The sequence below is a fragment of the Leptopilina boulardi genome, unplaced genomic scaffold, assembly GCF_019393585.1.
Source record: "Leptopilina boulardi isolate dan_hultmark-lab unplaced genomic scaffold, ZJU_Lbou_2.1 LbouV2_31, whole genome shotgun sequence".
Lineage (NCBI taxonomy): Eukaryota > Metazoa > Arthropoda > Insecta > Hymenoptera > Figitidae > Leptopilina > Leptopilina boulardi.
Window position 1 is genome coordinate 3,116,857 of NW_026137874.1, and position 19,253 is coordinate 3,136,109.

The following is a 19,253-nucleotide window of genomic DNA, read 5'->3' on the forward strand; positions in this document are numbered from 1 at the left end:
AAATTATAAAAAAAAAATTGTGTTTAATTATTTAAATTAAAATAAATTATTTGATAAATTAGTGACAATTATTTTTATTTAAAATATTTTTCCACAGCGAGAAAATAAAATCTTCCTGCGCTATATATATAGCATTCAAATTAAAACCAAATTTACAAGCAAGCGTCAATTATGAAAATTATGCCAATTGCATTCATTATATAATTGAAATATTTCAATATATGTATATGTTTAGAAGTGGAAATTCAGTTCCATTTCCGTGAATCAATCGACATCCGACAGTTGATTTATTTTATCAACATGATGGAGAGTCACGTTCTCATTTGAATAGCAGATACTTATATTTGTAAAATTATATAGTTTATGGACCAAATCCGAAATTATGTATTTTAATCATTTATAAAATATATATAGGTATATAATTATACACCAGAGGCAAGAATTTAATTTGGATAATTTTCCCCTATTGTATTAATCTTCGAAAAAAATAATAAAAATAATAATAGTAATAATTTTTTTAAAATATAAATAATTTTATTCTAAAATAGGTTCAGAAATTCCCTTGGTATTCGTATAGGCATAAGGAAATTAGCCACTAGTTAAGAAATATGTTGGACACAAACCAAAGACAAAATATATCAAGGTTCTCAAAAGTTTAATCATTTTCTCACAAATTCTTGGTCAATGTCAACTATCAATATATATATAACGAAATAGAGAAAAATTAATTTTAGTCCCATACGAAAAGAAATAAAAATAAAAAATTTTTTAATAGAAAATAATAATTTCCATATAGAAATAACAAAAATAATATTTAAAAATGTAATTAATTTTTAACTATTTTTGTATAAAGAATAATAATTTCTTGATAGAAATAATAAAAGATAATTTTAAAAAAATATATATTTTTTTTTAAATAAAATGCAATTAAAATTCCAAGGGAATTAATCCAACACACACGGAGAATGTAATCCTTAGATTGCTATAGTGGGTTCTAGTGCTTTTTCATTTCTTTTTATTTCTAGTCGTAGCTTATCGGATTAAATCCAATGTACTTGGTATGAGAGAAAGAAAAGAAAAATAAGACGCGGAACAGCTCCTATATTATTTTTATACCTCTCCCATATAATAGAAGGAAAAATGAGAACTTGACTTGTCTTTTCATGATTGCGTTCTCTTCTGGACCAAAAGACAAGAATCGTCTAATGTCATATTCCTTTATCGTTAAACATAATGTATAAAATCAAAATTTTTGATTAAAAAAGAAAATTGCATACAATTTCTTTTATAAAAAAAAATTATTCAAAGAAAAAGTCTTACTATTTTTTGAAAATAAATTTTTGAATTAAATTTAAAAATTTTTTTTTTGTTTGTTTAATTATTTTTTAATTATTATGAAAATTATTTTTGCAAATTTCCTTTAAAATAAAATAGAAATTTCAAAATATCTGTTAAATTTTTCGATAGTTGGAGAATTTTGATAGATTAAAAAATTTGATTTTTGAAGGAATTCCATAATTTTTAAAATATCAGTAATAATAACACCTGTTTCTATCAACAAAGCTCATCAATGTATCCAGAATCACACATGCCAAGTGGGTCAGGGTAGGCATGGCTTTTCAATTCTTGACCGTTATTTTAAATTAGTAATTCACAAACAATTTGTAATCTCAACGCCACGTTTGAGACTATATTTATAATTCGCAAAATCCATAATTGTTTTTTTTTCATTTTTCTAAATAAATAAATAAATAAATTTAGTAAATAATTAATACTAAAATTTAGTATTTAATTTCAAAATACTTTGTCTGATTGATACTCTCCTATATTGTACAACTGATTTTGAAATTACAAGAACTTGGAAAATCTGACGCAAACTTACTCTGTAACTATATATATACACTGAAATCATAATTACAAGATCTTAGAAACGACCCGTTTGAGTGAAACTCACTTTTACCACTGATTTTGACGTTTCAAGAATTCACGAGTTTGGTCTGATTGAAACTGTCTTTTACTACTGAATATACATGAGAGGGAGAGAGATAGAGAGAAGGTACATGAATATTCCCCCGAATCTCAATTCACATAAAACTCATTTGCTGTAAATTCATTTGACATATAAAGTTAACTTGACATAAACCTCATTTATCATAATTTTCATTTGACACATAAATCTCATTTGACATGAATCTTATGTACTTGAAATATAATCTCAATTGTGGCATAAATTACACTATTGGCATAAACATTATTTGATGTAAATATTATTTTGTCATAAATCTTATTACTTGACATAAATGATCATTGACATAAAAATCATGTGACATAAATTGTAATTGGCATAAATCACATTTGGAATAAATCTTATTTGGCATAAATTTTACTTGTCATAATATTTAATTGACATAATTTTTGTACTAAAAAATATTGGCTTTAATCGAAAAATTTCTCTTGACATGAATCTTATTTGGCATAAATCTCATAAGAATTACAAAACATCAAATGAGATTTAAAGTTTTATATCTCAAATATGATTAATTGTTATAAATGAGATTTATGCCAAGAAAGTTTTGTATAAAAAAGGATTAATGTTAAACGAGATTTATGGCCTTTGAAATATTATTGCACACGTGAACTTTATATATGAAATAAATTTATCGCAAATGAGTTTTAAATCAAGTGGGACAATTCATGTATACCTCGTCATAAAAAAACAAAAAATTCCAAAATTGCTTACAGAATATTTGAACAGCCCTTGAATAATGTAACTATTAAAATTTTTCCAAAAGTAAAGCACTCAAAATGTATAAAAAAAAGAGTCAAATTCTTTTCACTGCATATATATACACGAATATTCTCATTCTGAATATTAAAAGCACAACAATAATAAATAAAATGAATAATTTGTTGCATCATTTTTTTATGTCTATACATATATGAATAAGTCCATTTCCAATATTTCACTATACACGTGAAAATGTAATAATCGGCTTTGAATTCACTTTTCTGTATATATACATTTATATGAAGAGAGAGAGAGAATCACTCGATAATAATACATATATTGGAATTCAAAGATCAATGAGAATGAATGTAGGGTAATTGAGAATTGGGCGTTTCACCAAATTCCCTTTTCTAATGACATGCGCTAACTTATCAAAGCCACACTGAAGAGGAGAGAACTATATAGTACTCATCATGGACTTTTAGAAAGTCGTGATTGGAATCTTCAATGAATTACGAATCACTACACTAACTAAACATTAAAAGTATTATATACATATATATATAGTTTTACTCACATTTCCGATTGTGAAATGAGGGAGAACATTTAATTGGTTTTAAGAGACTTACTCGATTTGTTTATTTCTTCATCGCTGCCAACTTTCGCCAAACTTTCTTCGAAACAAACTTTTAATCCACCTGAAAAAAAGAGATGATAAATAATTAGTATTTTTATATAATTTTGAATTTTTAAATAAATTTACATTCATAATTTTTTTTTAATATATTTTATTATATTAATATTAATAACTAGTTTTAAATTAATTAATTAATTGATTATTTTTTGACAAATAAAATTTATTTGAAGAAAAATAAACATTATACTTTTAATTAAAAATAAAAAAAAGTTAATTGAAAAATATTTTTTTTCTAGCGTATAAAATGTGGTTTGATTTTTTAATTTAATGAAACGTGATACAATTTTTCATAATATAATTTTATTTTGAAAAAAATGAAATAAAATTGGATAATTTTACTTATACGCATAGCTCAGAACGTGTAAAATGTGAATTTTTTTTATAGCAATTCTAAATTATTCTATTTGTCAAATAACAAGTTTTTTGCATTTTTTTTAAATATATACAACAAAATGAAGACACTTTCAGCAGATGTGTCCGCATATACGAGAGATGAGAAACCACGTGAAAGTTGAGAACGTCAACAAGCTACAGATTTACAGAATATTTTTTTTCTCCTTTTTTTATATCACATGTCACGAATATTTCTACCCAGCGAAACGTTCATTTAAATTTCTACTTTTTATTTAAATATTTGTTCACGTCCAAAGTATACACTATACTCGTTTCTGTGATTTTTTCCATGTCATACTTTTTATATAGAGAGAGGGAGAGAGAGAAGAGTGGGCAACTGTGGATCATTTGAGTTTTCTGGAAAATGATTCGAAAAAAAATTCTATAAAACCTTAATTGTACCCTAGTTGTACATTTACAATTAGGATTACATCCACTACATTCAAAAATTATTTGGTTTTAAAAATTATTTGCTTCAAGTAAATATTTATTTGATAAATAGTTAAATAACTTTAATTTTTTTCAGCATAAAATTTAATTTAAAAAAAAAATGTTTTTTACAAAAAAAAACTTTGTCACTTATTAAATTAATTGTTTTCTTTTAAGCTGCTGAGGAACTTGGTATGGGCGAAACTCTGCCATCAACGCCAACGGAGCTTTCGCAATACCCAAAGCTTTGTGAACTTCGAAGGAAGTTTCCGGTTCTGTATCGTGTGGAGTTTCAGGTAAGGCCATTTGTTTTGCAAAACTATATGGCCCTTAAAGGCCTTATGTGTATATATATATATATATAAATATATGTCTGTGTGAACATCGATCGTGCAAGCAACCAGAGAGAAAAATTGCGAATTTTCCACCATAACATGGACGAGAGAGGAAGCTTTTCCTTCTACATATATATATATATATAAAAGGAACGGTTGCTTCAGGGAATTCTAAAAGAGCGTATTTTTTGAATAAGAAAAAAGAAATACACGAAAAGCAAATAATACTCAAAGAAATATAAAAATTTAAAAAACATTTTCGAGAACAAATTTATATTTTCCTCCCATATCTTTTTTTTTTGAACAATCTGTTTGTTCTTAAGTTTATAAAATTTTAATTCATATAACACAATTTTGTATAATAAAAGAAAAATTTTATAATATTAGAAAAATTATTTTGAAATTTCGAGTACATCTTTAAAAATAAAGTAAATTGGGCTATTATTTTTGTATATAATAATTTTTTCTTCTCACTTTCCCCAATTTTTTTACAATCAATATTAGTTTTAATGATGATTTGTTTAACCTTCAGTTGTCTAATTGAATAAAAGCTAATGATTAATAGTGACATTGAGTATTATAAGGGGTTTTGGTAAACAAGAAAAACAATCAATTAATCATATTTGAAAATAACTTCCTCTACATTAGTAATATATTTGTCTGTTCAAATTATTCATCAAATTTTTTTCTACATATTTTATCAGAAAGAGGAAAATAAAATTTTATTCGAAATTACTTTTTATATTGTTATTTATGAAATTATTTTCATTAGTTTTATACTATTATTACTATTATTATTATAATTATTATTACGTATTGTTATTATTATTATTTGTATTATTATAATTGTTATTACGTATTATTCTTATTATCATTGTTATTATTATTGTACATAATTGTTTATTAAATTGTTATTACAATTATTAAATTGAATAAAATTTTTGTAAAAAGGTTCATTTTAGTTTTTTTTTTGAGCACACACGAAAAAAAGAATCACGTTAATTATTTCAAAGGAAAAAATACCCTCAAGGTTGTTTTTTAATATTATATAGTTTTAGTATAATTCTCTTTACAACATCTAATTGGAAGAGTGCCAGAGGTTCCACTACATATATATACGTTGTATAGTGCTTTAGCATAAAACTGAATGAAAGCTGAGAAATCCCACGTCAGTCACGTATTATACGCAACTAAAGTTCGTAACTTTACAAAAAAAAAGAAAAAGAAACTACAAAAAAGATATTGTTTTTTTTTCATCAAATCACTACAAAGGGAACAATTTTATACACATTTTGATTTATCAACATACAAACTTTTCTTTTTTGCCTTTTGTGATAAATAAATGGTGCATTTGTAGGTATTGTAGATTTAATAAAATTTGAAAAATAAAATTTGAAATAAATGAGAACATTTTCAATAAAAAACAATTTTTACCCAACTTTTAGTTATATCAAGTTATAGAAAAAAGCATTCAATATATTTTTTTCTTACTTTTTACATTATTATATTTATATTACTATTATTTATTTTTTTTATTATATTACTATTATTTATTATTACTTGTTCTTTATTATATTATTATTATCATTTATAAGAAATAAAATATTTTTACTGGCATTTTTATTATACCACACATTTCATTTTTTCTTCCCCGAATAATTTTTCGCTGACCTCTTTTTCCCGTCGATTCACTTTTCTTGATGATGCGTCATTCATAAAAAAAATATTTGTTAATATTTTCAACTACTATATTTTTCTCGCAATAAAATTAAATTTACATTTTTACCCGCAAAATTATTTTTTTTTTCCTCTAATCTATAATTTTTCTATATATACGTAATATTTTCGAAAAAGAAATTTTCCACTGATTAATATATTGTAAATTGTATACTCGTTCTCATATATATATATATATATATATATATATATATATTGTGACAGAAAATCTTGAATTGCGACGATACTTAAGATGAACAGAAAAAAAGTCCCCGCCGCGTATTTTTCGAGAATCGTGACTTGAATTGTCTAACGAGAAATCGATATTAAGCCCTGGGTCTCTCAATTCTCAAGAGATTACTTTGTCTTTTTGGTTAGTTGTCTTTTATATCGTATCTCAACACACCTCTTGTGTGATGTTTACATACTGAGAAATTACTGGAAGAGAAATGAAGAAAACTTCTTGCAACTAGATAGAAACTAGATAGAAACTAGATAGGAACTAAATTTCAAATAAATTAGAATTAGATTGAAACGAGTTTGGTAATAATAACTACTACATAGGAAGTGGTTGAAACTAAATTAAAACTAGACTGGAACTAGCTTGGAGCTAGATTCCAACTAGTAGTAGTCTTTTCCTCTAATTTTCTCCAAATTAGAATTTGAATAAAAAAATTGTTTTACTGCTACCTAATAAAAACCATTTTTTCAAATCAACGGGAAAATAAAAGCCCTTTTTTGGGGTAAAAATAAAATCCAATTATGACTTGAAAATAAAAAAAAAATTTTTTTTTGAAAACTAATTAAAGTGATGAATTACGATGAATGAAATTTCAGTCTTTATATATGGCTATATCATAGAAAAAAAACGGTTGTTATAGCATTTGAAAAAAGCAGCTTTTGACAAAGATAAGCTCGATTCAATTTGTATTCGAATGAGGTTTTGCGAAATAGAATCGAGGGCATCGCGCGAAACGAAAGAGGACTAATCGTCGGGTTTTGGCGTCCTCTTTGACTCGTAATTGAGTGTAAATCCCACATACGCTATACTACTATATATAGTGTATTCACATTTACACGTGTAACTCACACTTTCAATCAATCGCAAAACGACAAACACGTGTACAATAAAATTTAACAGAATTGCTTCCCCTTTTTCGTGAATATATATATATATATATATATATATATAAATCCAAACGATAGAGAGAGAAAGAGAGAGAGTTGAAAAGTGATTTTTGTTCAGAATGAGTGAAGTGCCTAAACCACTGGAAAAAAAAATTAGAAACGAAAGAGGGGAAATGAAAAAAAAGAGTGTATAAGGAAAGCTTTCACACAGTCGATAAATGGAGCGTAAAGCTCCTGAAATTTTCATGAAAACGCTCCTGGGAAAATTACTGGGCATAAACCGGCGCCCTTCACTCCCTCTCTCTTTTTTTTCCTCTCTCTCTTTACCAAAAGACTTTGTTGATCCGTCGTCCACGGGAAAGCCCTGAAAAGTTTGTATGTGCCTCTCTTTACTGACATTCACAATTCATATGCGATGCCGGCAATGATGTGTTAAGAATGTATGAATTTATTGTCCGCCTCACTTGATGCAATTTTTTATCAACTATACGGATTCTCGAAAATGGAAAAAGAAAATTTATTTCATTCAAATAGTCGATTACTTGACTATTATCCAAATAAATAATTACTTGTGTCAATTAAATGGATATTTGTTTTAAGTAGGGGAGACCGAGGAGGAAAGTAACAGAGGAGGAAAGTAACAAAGCTTATAACTTTTAAACAAATTATCGGATAGACATGGTTCAAACATATTTTTAGTCGGCACTGTTCCCCCTTCCTCCTCCATAGTGTGTCCGAGCCTGACAGGAAAGGTTAGGTCTGATTCCGGTGTGACGTGAAGAAAAAACGTCAAAAGTAAGTTTTCGTTCAAATTTTCAAAGTCTCGTATTTCTTTAATTTTATTGTTTTTCAAAATGTGCCTTTCGTTATTTTGTAGCCTTATTATCTGTCTTTAAGTTGTGCTTAAACAAACAATTTAACATTTGTGTAGTTTTAACTTTTTTGTTGACATACAAGAAAAAAGCGACCGAGGAGGAAAGTAACACGCTACTTTTCTCCAGTTGTCGATATTGTCTATGTTTTAACTAATGATTGAAGCAAATCGTATTTAATTTTACGAATAACAGAGATTTATTTAAGAAAAACCTGTGATCTAGGTAAGCATAAAATATGTTTAAGAAAAAAAATGAGCTAAATTCATAAAATGTTCGAAATATGTGCTAAATATGTCCCAAATATGTGCCAAATAAGTATAAAGTGTACTTAAACTTTTATGTGTTCCTAATAAAAATATTTCTAATTAATAATAGTCATTAGTCTAAAGAATTTTACATAATTTTATACTGTTACTTTCCTCCTAGGAGCTTGTTACTTTCCTCCTCGGGGGTGAGGAGGAAAGTAACAGATGAAGAGCTTGCGTAAAAGTTATACTGTGAACTGTCAATTTATTATAAATGTTTAATTCAAATTTTATTTAAAAGGTGAATGTCCAAGCTTTCATTTAATATATTGGACAAATTTATCCGACAAATATCTTTAATGCTAGCATAAAAAAACTGATTTTTGTTACTTTCCTCCTCGGTCTCCCCTACAGAAATTATTGGTCAAAATCAAAAAATATATAATCAAAATACAAAAAAATGGTATCAAGAAAAAATTCTTTTGTTATATTGTAATAATAAAATATTGTAAAATATGGTGAAAAAAAGAATTTTAATAAAATAAATTATTTTTATTGAAAAAAGAGTTGTATTAAATTTTCCCCGATGATGAAAAAAGTTTTTCAATAAAGAGTATTATATATATACATAGTCTGTCTGTTCAAACATATGTAATAAAAAAATATTGATTCAATAATAATAGATATAAAGGTAAATTTGAATTCTGTTAAATCAACTTTATGGTAGGAGATGAAGTCTAATGGAATTTCGGGTATTTTTAAGAAATGATAGTTTACCTATTCCACTTTCACACAATTCTTTTTATATATAGCGGTTTGCAGTATGTGGTTTTATATATATCAAAAGATCTCCCACATAGATCGAATATTTATCGGTTTTTGCGTCCCTGGTACCCACCACCTCAATCGAAACTTTCATCTTTTACATATTTCAATTTTTTTTTCAACACTATTCGAAATATTCCACTTCACTTTATTGCCAGTACTGGCATAAAACTATATATATATATATATATACCTATACTATATATCGAAAATCTATTTCTTGTTGCTTCCACCAAATAAAACCATTTTCTACATATATATATATAAGAAATTGATTAACTGAAAACTTTTACGAATTTCGGTACAAAAATATTGTTGAATAATTTTCTTTAACAAAATTTTATTTACATTCAAAAGAATGTACATATAGGGGAGTTTTTTTTTAAATTAAAAAAAATTTAAGTGTGGTTTGTAGGGAAACGATTTTTAAAATTTTCAAAATTTAGAATACAAATAAATATTTATTTAATAATAGTGAAGTAACTGATTGAATCAAATAAATTTTTGTTCTGTATTATATTTGATTAAAAATAAAAATTTTATACTGCAAAAAAAATAATGAATTAAAAAAATTTATTTCACCAATTTTATTGTGTAAACGAATATAAATATAGTGCGATAATTCATAAAAATGTGCAGTGCAATTTTCTTCACGTGATTTAAACACATTTGGAACGATCAGTTTTCTTCGATTCGGTTCTAAAACGCTTCGTTGGATAACGCTATAAGCCATAAGTCAATAAGAATCGCTTACGTGGTCGCTGAGACTATGTCAAAAAAAAGGGAAAAAGAAGAAAAAAAAATGAAAGAGAAGATCAAACGATCTGCGTTAAAGAATAGTGGTTACAATCTACTGCCGCTGAGTTACAAAGTCACTTTGTTCCTTTTTGAAAAGAGAGAGAGAAAAAAAAGAAGATGAAATACATCAAAAATCCAAGTAGATTAAAATATGACAAGATCTCTTATCGATTTTTTTACTAAATATACATTTATTCTATACCAAAAAAAAGTAAATAAATTTTCCCTCATATTTTATGTAATGTTTACAGGAAATAAAACCATTTTTTTTTATATCCAAAGTAATAAGTAATTTTATGACATGAAACACTTAATCTCTTATATTTTTTTATTGTCTCCGCAAAGTTATTAGAGATATTTATTTTAAGTGCCTGCACTTATTCACTCACATCGATATAACATGTCGCGTTGTTGTATATAATTTATAAAACAGTAAATAAGACCTTTTCAAATATAAGCAAAATATTGTGTTATAAAAAGCATTTTTTCCTAATTTATCTGACCCAAATATCTTATTCATAGTAAGTGAAGCAGGCTTTTATAAAAAAAGGAAAAAAAAAATTTCTTCTTTTTAGGTTAAATCTTATCTCTCTCAATAGCAAATCGCTTCTCTTTCATCCTTTTTCTCATTCCATAACTCTATTCTTCAAGCGGCGACGGATAACTTTTACAAACTTAGGCAAAAGAATACTCTTAGTTTTTTGCAGTATGAAGGGATCCTTTTATCCTCCTATGATAAGTGATTTATGGCTCAACGCTAAGGATTGTAAAATTGGAATTTTTTTTTATCTCTCTCTCTCAAGAGTTATTAAAACTTTCTTTATATTTTCTTTTCTAATTAAAGAAAATAAGGTCTATTCAAAATAAACTTCACTTTGTTTCGTACCGCGTGTTTTTTGTCAATTTTATTTATTATAATTTTATAGATTTCCTTTTTTGTATTGTATTTTTAATTGTAAGAAGTACTAATGTATGAATGAGGTTGTCCCGTCAATTTGTTAAATAAATAAATTATTGTTATAAAATTTTAGAATCACATTTTTTTAAAATAAAAAAAATTTTTTCTGTTACAGACAGCAATAAAAACAGCGGAAGCACAACAATGTAGACACGCCACGAAGCCTAATAATAGAGAAAAGAATCAAAACCAAAAATGTATTCCATGTAAGTTACACAAATTAATAAATTATTTTTTATGTGACAAGAGAATATAATGAAAATGAGAAAATTAATTTTTTTTTTTTTTAAATTTAATTTTATAATTTATCAAGAAATATATTATTTTTGCGACATCAAAATACAATTTTCTGACATCATGTTCTTCTACTACTTGGTTCAACTTTTGTAAAACAAAAGATGCGACACTATAATTAGGAAAACCCAATTATACTTTAAGTTATCCTTTTGTAGTTAGCTCGTTGTGGAACTTTATACGTATTCATGCTTGAAAACAAAAGCATCTAGGTGTACGACAAACTTGAACCGCTATTATGATAGAAACACTATAGGCGTCTTTCATAAAGAACTTGTAAATAATTCAAAAAAAGTAAATAAATAAAAAAAATTGAGATTGCCTTTCTGCTTATAAGTTTCTATATTGACAAATAAGTCATTAGGAAGGTAATTTTATTTTTTTTACTTATTTTTATGTTACGCGTGCGACAAAAATAAATTTATTGATTTTCTGTTATTGTTCCTTATAAGAAAAATTATAAAAAAAAATGTAGAATAAATAATTTTAGAAAAAATTTAATAATTTAAAGTTTAATTAATATACCCTATATTCCATCTGTAAAACAACTGAAAAGTTAATAATAATAATTATTATTATGCTCGAAAACTATAATTGAAAGGTACTTCCCAAAAAAAACCTCACATAACGAAGATAAACTGCTCATAAATTTTCATTAAACGGAATGTAGTTTGCTTCTCGTAAATTAAAAAAATCTGTCATCTCTCTATATATGTTTTTTTTTATATATTTAATAATTATTATTCTTTGATGTAGTTTACATATTTATTAGAAATTTGCATAAAACGCTTGTTATATAGAAATTTTGTTTTTCTCCTCATATAAACTATATAGTATAATATGACATAATACGCATTAGAGTTTAATTTAGGTCAACAATGTTAATCAACTTTTTGTGGCCGATATGAAGTCCTGTCGTTGACAGGCGAGACGTTGAAATTTAATGTAGTGGAAAGTGGATGGCATTAATTTCAATACGACAAATTATTCGATTTGCATTATTTAAAAAAATTTTTATATTGTCAAAAAAATTGCAAAATTAATTTTTTCAATTGCAAAATAATAATAATAATAATAATAAATCGCGTTCATAAAGCAAATTAATAATGTAAAATTTTTTTTCTTTTATAGACGACTACAATAGGGTGGTGCTGGATTCAATACCAGGCGAGCCTGATTCGGATTACATAAATGCATCGTACGTCGATGTGAGCATACAAATACAAAATAACAACAAAATTTTGCTTTTGTATTACCCATGTAGAAATTGTACCCCTCTGTTATTATTTATAAAATAAATTTATTTAATGTATTAACAATTTGAAAAAATTTATTTTATGATTTTTTTAATAAATTATTTAAAAGGATTAATAAACTATTATAAAGATTTGTTAGAATAACATAAAAAAATGGTAAAAAGTGTGATTTATTTAAAATGAAATCACACAAAAAAATAAAATTTCACAAAGCCATTTCTGCAAGGGGCAAAAATAATTTTAAAGAGAGAATATTATTTCTTCAAATATATATATATATATATACAACTTACGACAACTATTTATATATCAAATAATAATTTGTTTACAGAGTTTATTGAAGCCTAATGCATACATTGTGACTCAGGGACCTACAGAACAAACTGTAACTGAATTTTGGCGTATGGTATGGCAGGAAAAGGCATCCTGCATAGTCATGCTCACAAAAACATTCGACTTCATCAAGGTATAATAATAAAAAAAAACAAATTCATTTTCTGCATTTCAAATCAATTTCCCGTTAAACTTAAAATAAGGTTGGGGGGAAAAACTACACCGACAAAAAAAAAGACATTCGTTCTCTCTGATTGAAGATAAAATAAAAAGCACGCGGGGAAAAAGATAGAAGCGAAACGGCAAACACAAAAAAGCAGACATAAAATATTGACATTTTATGTGAAAATATAGAAAACAATTAATTAATATTAATATTAATTAGATTTAATTCTTTTTATAGTTTAAATTTATAATTAATATTTTTAAAAATTGTATTTTTAATTGAACAAATTTTTATTTGCAGATAAAGTTAATTGAATGTAATAATTTTCAGGAGCGCGAAACTTTGTGTCTACATTTTTTTTTTTTTTTTGAACCCGTCGTTGTGAGTAAACATTAATTTCACTTAAGTAATGTTATTGAGAAACTGTAAGATCAAGTATAAAGTGGTGTATATATGTATGTATTCATATGAAAGCTTTGGAGGTCAATTTTGCTATAAACACGCAAGTTCTATCTCAAACGGAAACTTTGTACGAAAGTAATTACTTTAAGTCTCAAATATGATGTCTTCAAATTTCTGCACACGGTGACAAAATGTCTTTACCGAAAATTTTCTCGTCAACTTCCGTCAGGTCTCTATAAATCGTTCATTTAATCCTCTCTTTATCAAAATTGAGTTAACATTGATGCGAATGACAAATTTAATTATCGAATTATGAAATTAATTAACAATTAATTAATTTAAAAAAGTTAATTAACAATTAATTAATTGAAAAAGTTAATTAACAATAAGTTAATTACAAATTATTCGTAAAATTTCCGTCTGACTAAAACTGATCTTTACTACTATTTTCAAAAAAAAATTCGAGAGTCTGTCTGACTAAACTTCAATTTTACTACTGTGTGGATGGAACACTAATAAAAAAGATTTGAATCTTAAATTATTGTTGGACACAAAGAAACCATCAACGTAGGAATAATAATGAATAAATTATTTTTTTAAATTGGCCTGTTATTCTCAAATGAGATGCAATTTTTTTTCCCACCACCCTTCTTTAAATTAGATTTGCCGTCTTCGAAGCAACATTTTCAGTAGAAATTCAATTTTTCCACTCAATATCACTGCAATCAAGTGTCGCACTATAGCTGATTCAAATCTGCATCACGTGGTTGCACTTTCATCTACACGGAACATTGCGCAATTGACGCATGTAGTGCATGCTCAATATTTATATAAAAAAATACATATATATATGAAAAATTAAATTTATAGTCGTTTTTATGTCATTAAACATTTTCAATAGAGAAAGCTTTTCACAATTTTTTCCCCCCTCACGATATTTATACATCCAATCAATATGTTTTATCAATTAAACTTCTCGACTTTAATGGCATCAATCAAATGCTACTCAATTTTTTTTGCTCATTAAATTTATACGTTTCAAAGAATTCTCATCCTTCAAAATCACACTCCTTTATTTCAACAAATAATTTTCCAATTAATCAAACATTCTTTGAGAGAAAAAAAAATTAAATATAAAAATTTCAATTATAAAGAATTCTTATTTATCGAACTGTCTTTTAATTAAATTTTTTATTTCACAATACCTAAAAATTTTAATTGAAAGCAAATATAAATAAATATTCATTTTTGTTAGGAAAAAATTATTTATTCAATTTTGTTTAATTAAAATGCTGACTAAATCCAAGACGTTGAGAGGTTTTTATATTCATTTTTATACATATTCTAAAAAAACTGTTCTTAGTCTCAGAAGAGTTGCTTTAATTGCAAATTACAATCGTTAGTTTTAGAGTGCGGGGAATGTGATTTATTCCTCTTATCTACATTTAAGATTTATACGACTTCATTTGTTTCCTTAATGCGACAATGAGAGAGAGAAAGAGAATTTTGCCGAGGGAAAGCGCGTTGGAATATTGGGCCGAACATTATTTTTGGTCTAGTATAAGAGGAGAGTAGTGAAACCTGGCAACCGAGCGTTATTTTTCATTAAGGATAGTCAACGACATTCCCAGATTAAGAAAAGTGGCAAAACGTGGTTAACTGCATTTTCCATTTAAAGATAACACGATTTTTTTATTTTTTTTGTTGTTGTAAATTCATTGCCTAAAACAACAAATAGTTTAACTAAAAATAATCCGATAAAAAATAAAATAAAAAAAATAATCTATTATATTTTATCTACTCAATGAAACCCTGCAGCGATTGAAGCATACGCAGTAATTGGTACACTTCGTCCTAATCAACAATATGTAATTTAATACACAGTAAACTATCAGATATTAAGGGGAAGTTTTGACCCACTTAAATCTAAATTATCAAAGGAGGTTATATTTTTCTTATTTTCTTTTTTCTAAAAGTTAGAATCTTAAAAAGTTCAAATTGTTAAAAAAAATTAATAAAAATTTTGAATTTCAGGTAATGTGTGTTCAATATTGGCCGCCAAATAAAGAAAAAAATGAAGAATATGGTGGAATCGGAGTTTCGGTACTAAAAGTTGAGGAATTGGCTAATTTTCACATAAGAACAATAAGGCTTTACAAAAAGGATGAAAATGGAGTAAGTTGAAAAATTTTAAAATATTAAATTCTAATAATAAAAGTTTTTTGATTTTCACAGTAATATAGATGAGTTAAATAAAAATGAAGTAATTCAAAATGCAAAGTAAATAGCATTTAAAAAGTTGAAACGCTTGTAGAAACTGTGTTGAAACTATTCCCAAGAGAAATCTTGAGCCAAATACTGCACACGAGAGTCTATTAAACATTGTTTGCATATTTTATTACGGAGTAAATTCAATTTGGTTGTTTCAGAAATACGCGCAGCATTTCCAAACTGTAGGAGACAGTTCGAGTTTAGTCTCTCTTGAACATATATATTTAAAATAAAAATGAAATAGAAAAACAAAACTAAATTAATATTATAATTTAGTAAAATCAGAAATATTTTTTTTTTTAGAGAATTATAAATAAGAAACTACTTCCACAAACTTTTCACTTTTTTTTGTATATAATAAAAATCCAGAGACAAGTTTTAAAAAGTAGAGAAAATAAGTTCGATTTAAATAAAGAATAAAAAAAAGTAGGATATCAAAAGTTGTTTTTTATTTCTTTCCATTTCCGTTCGAATTATTAAAACGGAAAGTTTTGCCAAGAAGAATTTGGCTTTAGTGAGAGAGAATATTTCCCATAACCAATTTTTGTTTGAATAAAAAAGAGAAAAAAAATATACCAATTCCGGATTGCAAAATGACCTCAGTTTTTATTTTACTTTAAAAATTGCAATTTTCGTTATGGTATAAAAATTTAAAAGGGAAAAAATTTAAGTAAAGACAAAAATTTATTATTCAGTATATAGTGGATCAGAAATTAAATTTTCTCACGAACTATAAAAAAAAGAGAGATTTATTTAAATTTAAAGAGCTAAGGAGATAAATTTTACCTCCGTGAATAACGTGGCAAAAGAAAAAGAAAAAAAGAGAGAGAGAGAGAAGCTTGGAATTTTTGAGTTCCGAAAAAATATGTTCTTGACTGATGTCTTAAAGCTTGTGCTCGCGAGAGTAAATCAAGATCTGAAACTGGCAAGTCTTTAAACAACTTCTTCTTTGCGACCTTGCTACCTTTTTTCGATTTAAACTTCCTGAATAGAGTTGAATGTAACAGATCTAAAAAGCTGAATACTCAACGAGAAGAAGAGAGAAAAATTCTTTTCATATAAAGGTTTCAGTTTCTGTCTTAAATATTGCGTACCACTTTCTTGTACATATCATTAAGCTTCTATATAATATTAACAACAAAAAAAAGAAGGGTCGTCATGACTATGAAAACTTTCATGTAAAGTCAAAACTCTCTCACAAACTCTCAATATATATATATATAAAAGAAAGCATCTCTCTCATGGCCCCTCCCCAAGAATTTTAAAGTTTCTGCTGAGTTGTCGGAAAGTTAGAAGAATTATTTATACAAGTATGCAAGTCTAACTGCAGCTGTTTTGTAACTTGTATAACTTTCAGATTGCAAAATGATAAGGCTGTTGATTTAACTAGTTAAGACATCGTAAAAGTTTTGCGCGCGGGAAAATAAAAGTCGCGCGCAATTTGATCCTCAATTGGATGTATTCTTTCAGTGATACAAATCACACAAGTTCATTATTCTTTTCTTTTTTTTAACAAAACAAAACTACTTTTTATAAGATATTCTTTCTTTTATATATGATGGTAAAAATATTATTGACAATTTTAATTGTTTTCTCTTTTCATTGATAAAAAATATAATTCCTTGACTTTTTAAATTTATTCGCAAACTTTTTAAAACTTGAAACAATCTTCTTTAAACTTTTAAGTAATTTGAAATTTAATTAATGTGTAATAGAATTAAAGTTTATGACATGAATTTGTGAATAAAATTTAGAGAATATATAATGTTAAAAGTTTAATTAATTTATAATTATTTTTCAATGTTTATACTTTAATAAGATAAAATTTTTTACTTAACAATCAAAATGATACATTAAAAAAAATCTATTTGCTTTAAATAATCGGTTACTTGACTATTATCAAATAAATATTTACTTAAACCAAATATTTTTTATTTAAATTAAATAAACATGTTTTGCGAATTTCGTTGCCAATTTTTGACTTGAATCGAAGAGTGGCCGTTTTTTGTGAACGACCGATATTTATATCCGAAGCGCCTTGGGTATAAATGCGCGCGCATGAATGTGTGATGGAGGGGGCACTCGGTCCCTCGAGACAGAGGGACCGAGTTCCCCCTCCATCACACGCTTGTGCACCTTGGGTATAGTATAAATATCGGCCGTTCACAGCTGAGCGGTCAATCTTCGATTCGTCGAGTCGCTCTGAGCACATCTCCTGGGAATAGAGATCAATTTTCTCTACAGTTTTGAGTATTACTAAACAAGGTTATTTTATGACGTAGAATTTCTTTTGTTCTTTTAGCGATTTTCAGCCTAATAAAACTTTGGCATATTGTTATTTTAGTTTACTGTTAATATTAAATGTAGTTTTCAATAGTTTGCAGCGTTATGTAAATTTTTTTATCACAAACCTTGATTACATTCGTAAGGTTGTATTTATTATAATAATAGTTTAAAACTTTTTAAAAACTGATATTAAGATAAAAAACTGCTATCAAAATTCTATTGTTAGCAACTTTATCGAGGGTTTACTATAGGATCTAATTAGAAAATAATTGGATTACTAATTTATAAGATTCAAGGCTAACTTTTCATCTTGGCGAGAATATTACAGACCAATATATAGATATATATCATATTGCGGAAAGATAAGCTGCTTTATTGTTCATTACAGTTAGCGCTGTGGTTATTCAGAGGGGGGAGGGAAGGAAATCGATAGAATCCACATCGATTCTTATGTATGCGTAACACACAGAGATGCTATTTTATCACTGACATTATTCTTTCAGGAAGTTACGGAAGAGAGAACTTTACTTCAATTTCACTACACGGAATGGCACTCGCATACGTGTCCTTTTGGAAATGCAGTTCTAGAATTTCGTAGACGTGTTAGATCTGTTGTTGGTTCAACGATAAAAAATGAAACCGGTCCAATGATTGTTCATTGCAAGTACGTTTCATAAAACAAGATTAAAAAATAAATACAAAATTTACAAAAATTAAAACGAGTAGAAAATAAAAGAATTAGTGAATTCTAAGAATTAATTTTTGATTTTTTAGCGACGGGGGTGGAAGGTCAGGAGTTTATTTAGCGATAGATGCAAATATGGAACTCGCCGAGGAAGAAGATACATTTGACGTGTTTGGCTATTTAAAGAAGCTTAAAAAAAGTCGAAAGGGATTAATTGAAAATCTGGTATGGTATATATACAATAACCATAGCTAATCCGTTAATTAAAGAATATTTGTTTATAAAACAGTATAGACACTTGTATTAAATTTTAATAATTTAATAAAAATTTTACTCTAATTTTACATCGAAACATTCTGAACTTCAAAAGCCTTTATAATTTTATCATCCTCTTGTTTCAACTAACTAAAAGCTTTCTCTCATTTAATTTTAA

At 26.5% G+C, this 19,253-nt stretch overlaps 1 protein-coding gene across 1 annotated transcript in view; it reads left to right on the forward strand.

Moving 5' to 3' along the window:
- The window catches only part of LOC127283376 (receptor-type tyrosine-protein phosphatase kappa), a 61,055-nt gene that overhangs the window by 39,103 nt on the left and 2,699 nt on the right, over positions 1–19,253 (forward strand). The window contains exons 3-9 of the mRNA XM_051308203.1: positions 4,425–4,543; positions 11,243–11,333; positions 12,553–12,629; positions 13,009–13,143; positions 15,613–15,753; positions 18,639–18,799; positions 18,910–19,045. Coding sequence (XP_051164160.1) covers positions 4,425–4,543; positions 11,243–11,333; positions 12,553–12,629; positions 13,009–13,143; positions 15,613–15,753; positions 18,639–18,799; positions 18,910–19,045 — 860 coding nt within the window. The remainder of the gene's footprint in view (positions 1–4,424; positions 4,544–11,242; positions 11,334–12,552; positions 12,630–13,008; positions 13,144–15,612; positions 15,754–18,638; positions 18,800–18,909; positions 19,046–19,253) is intronic.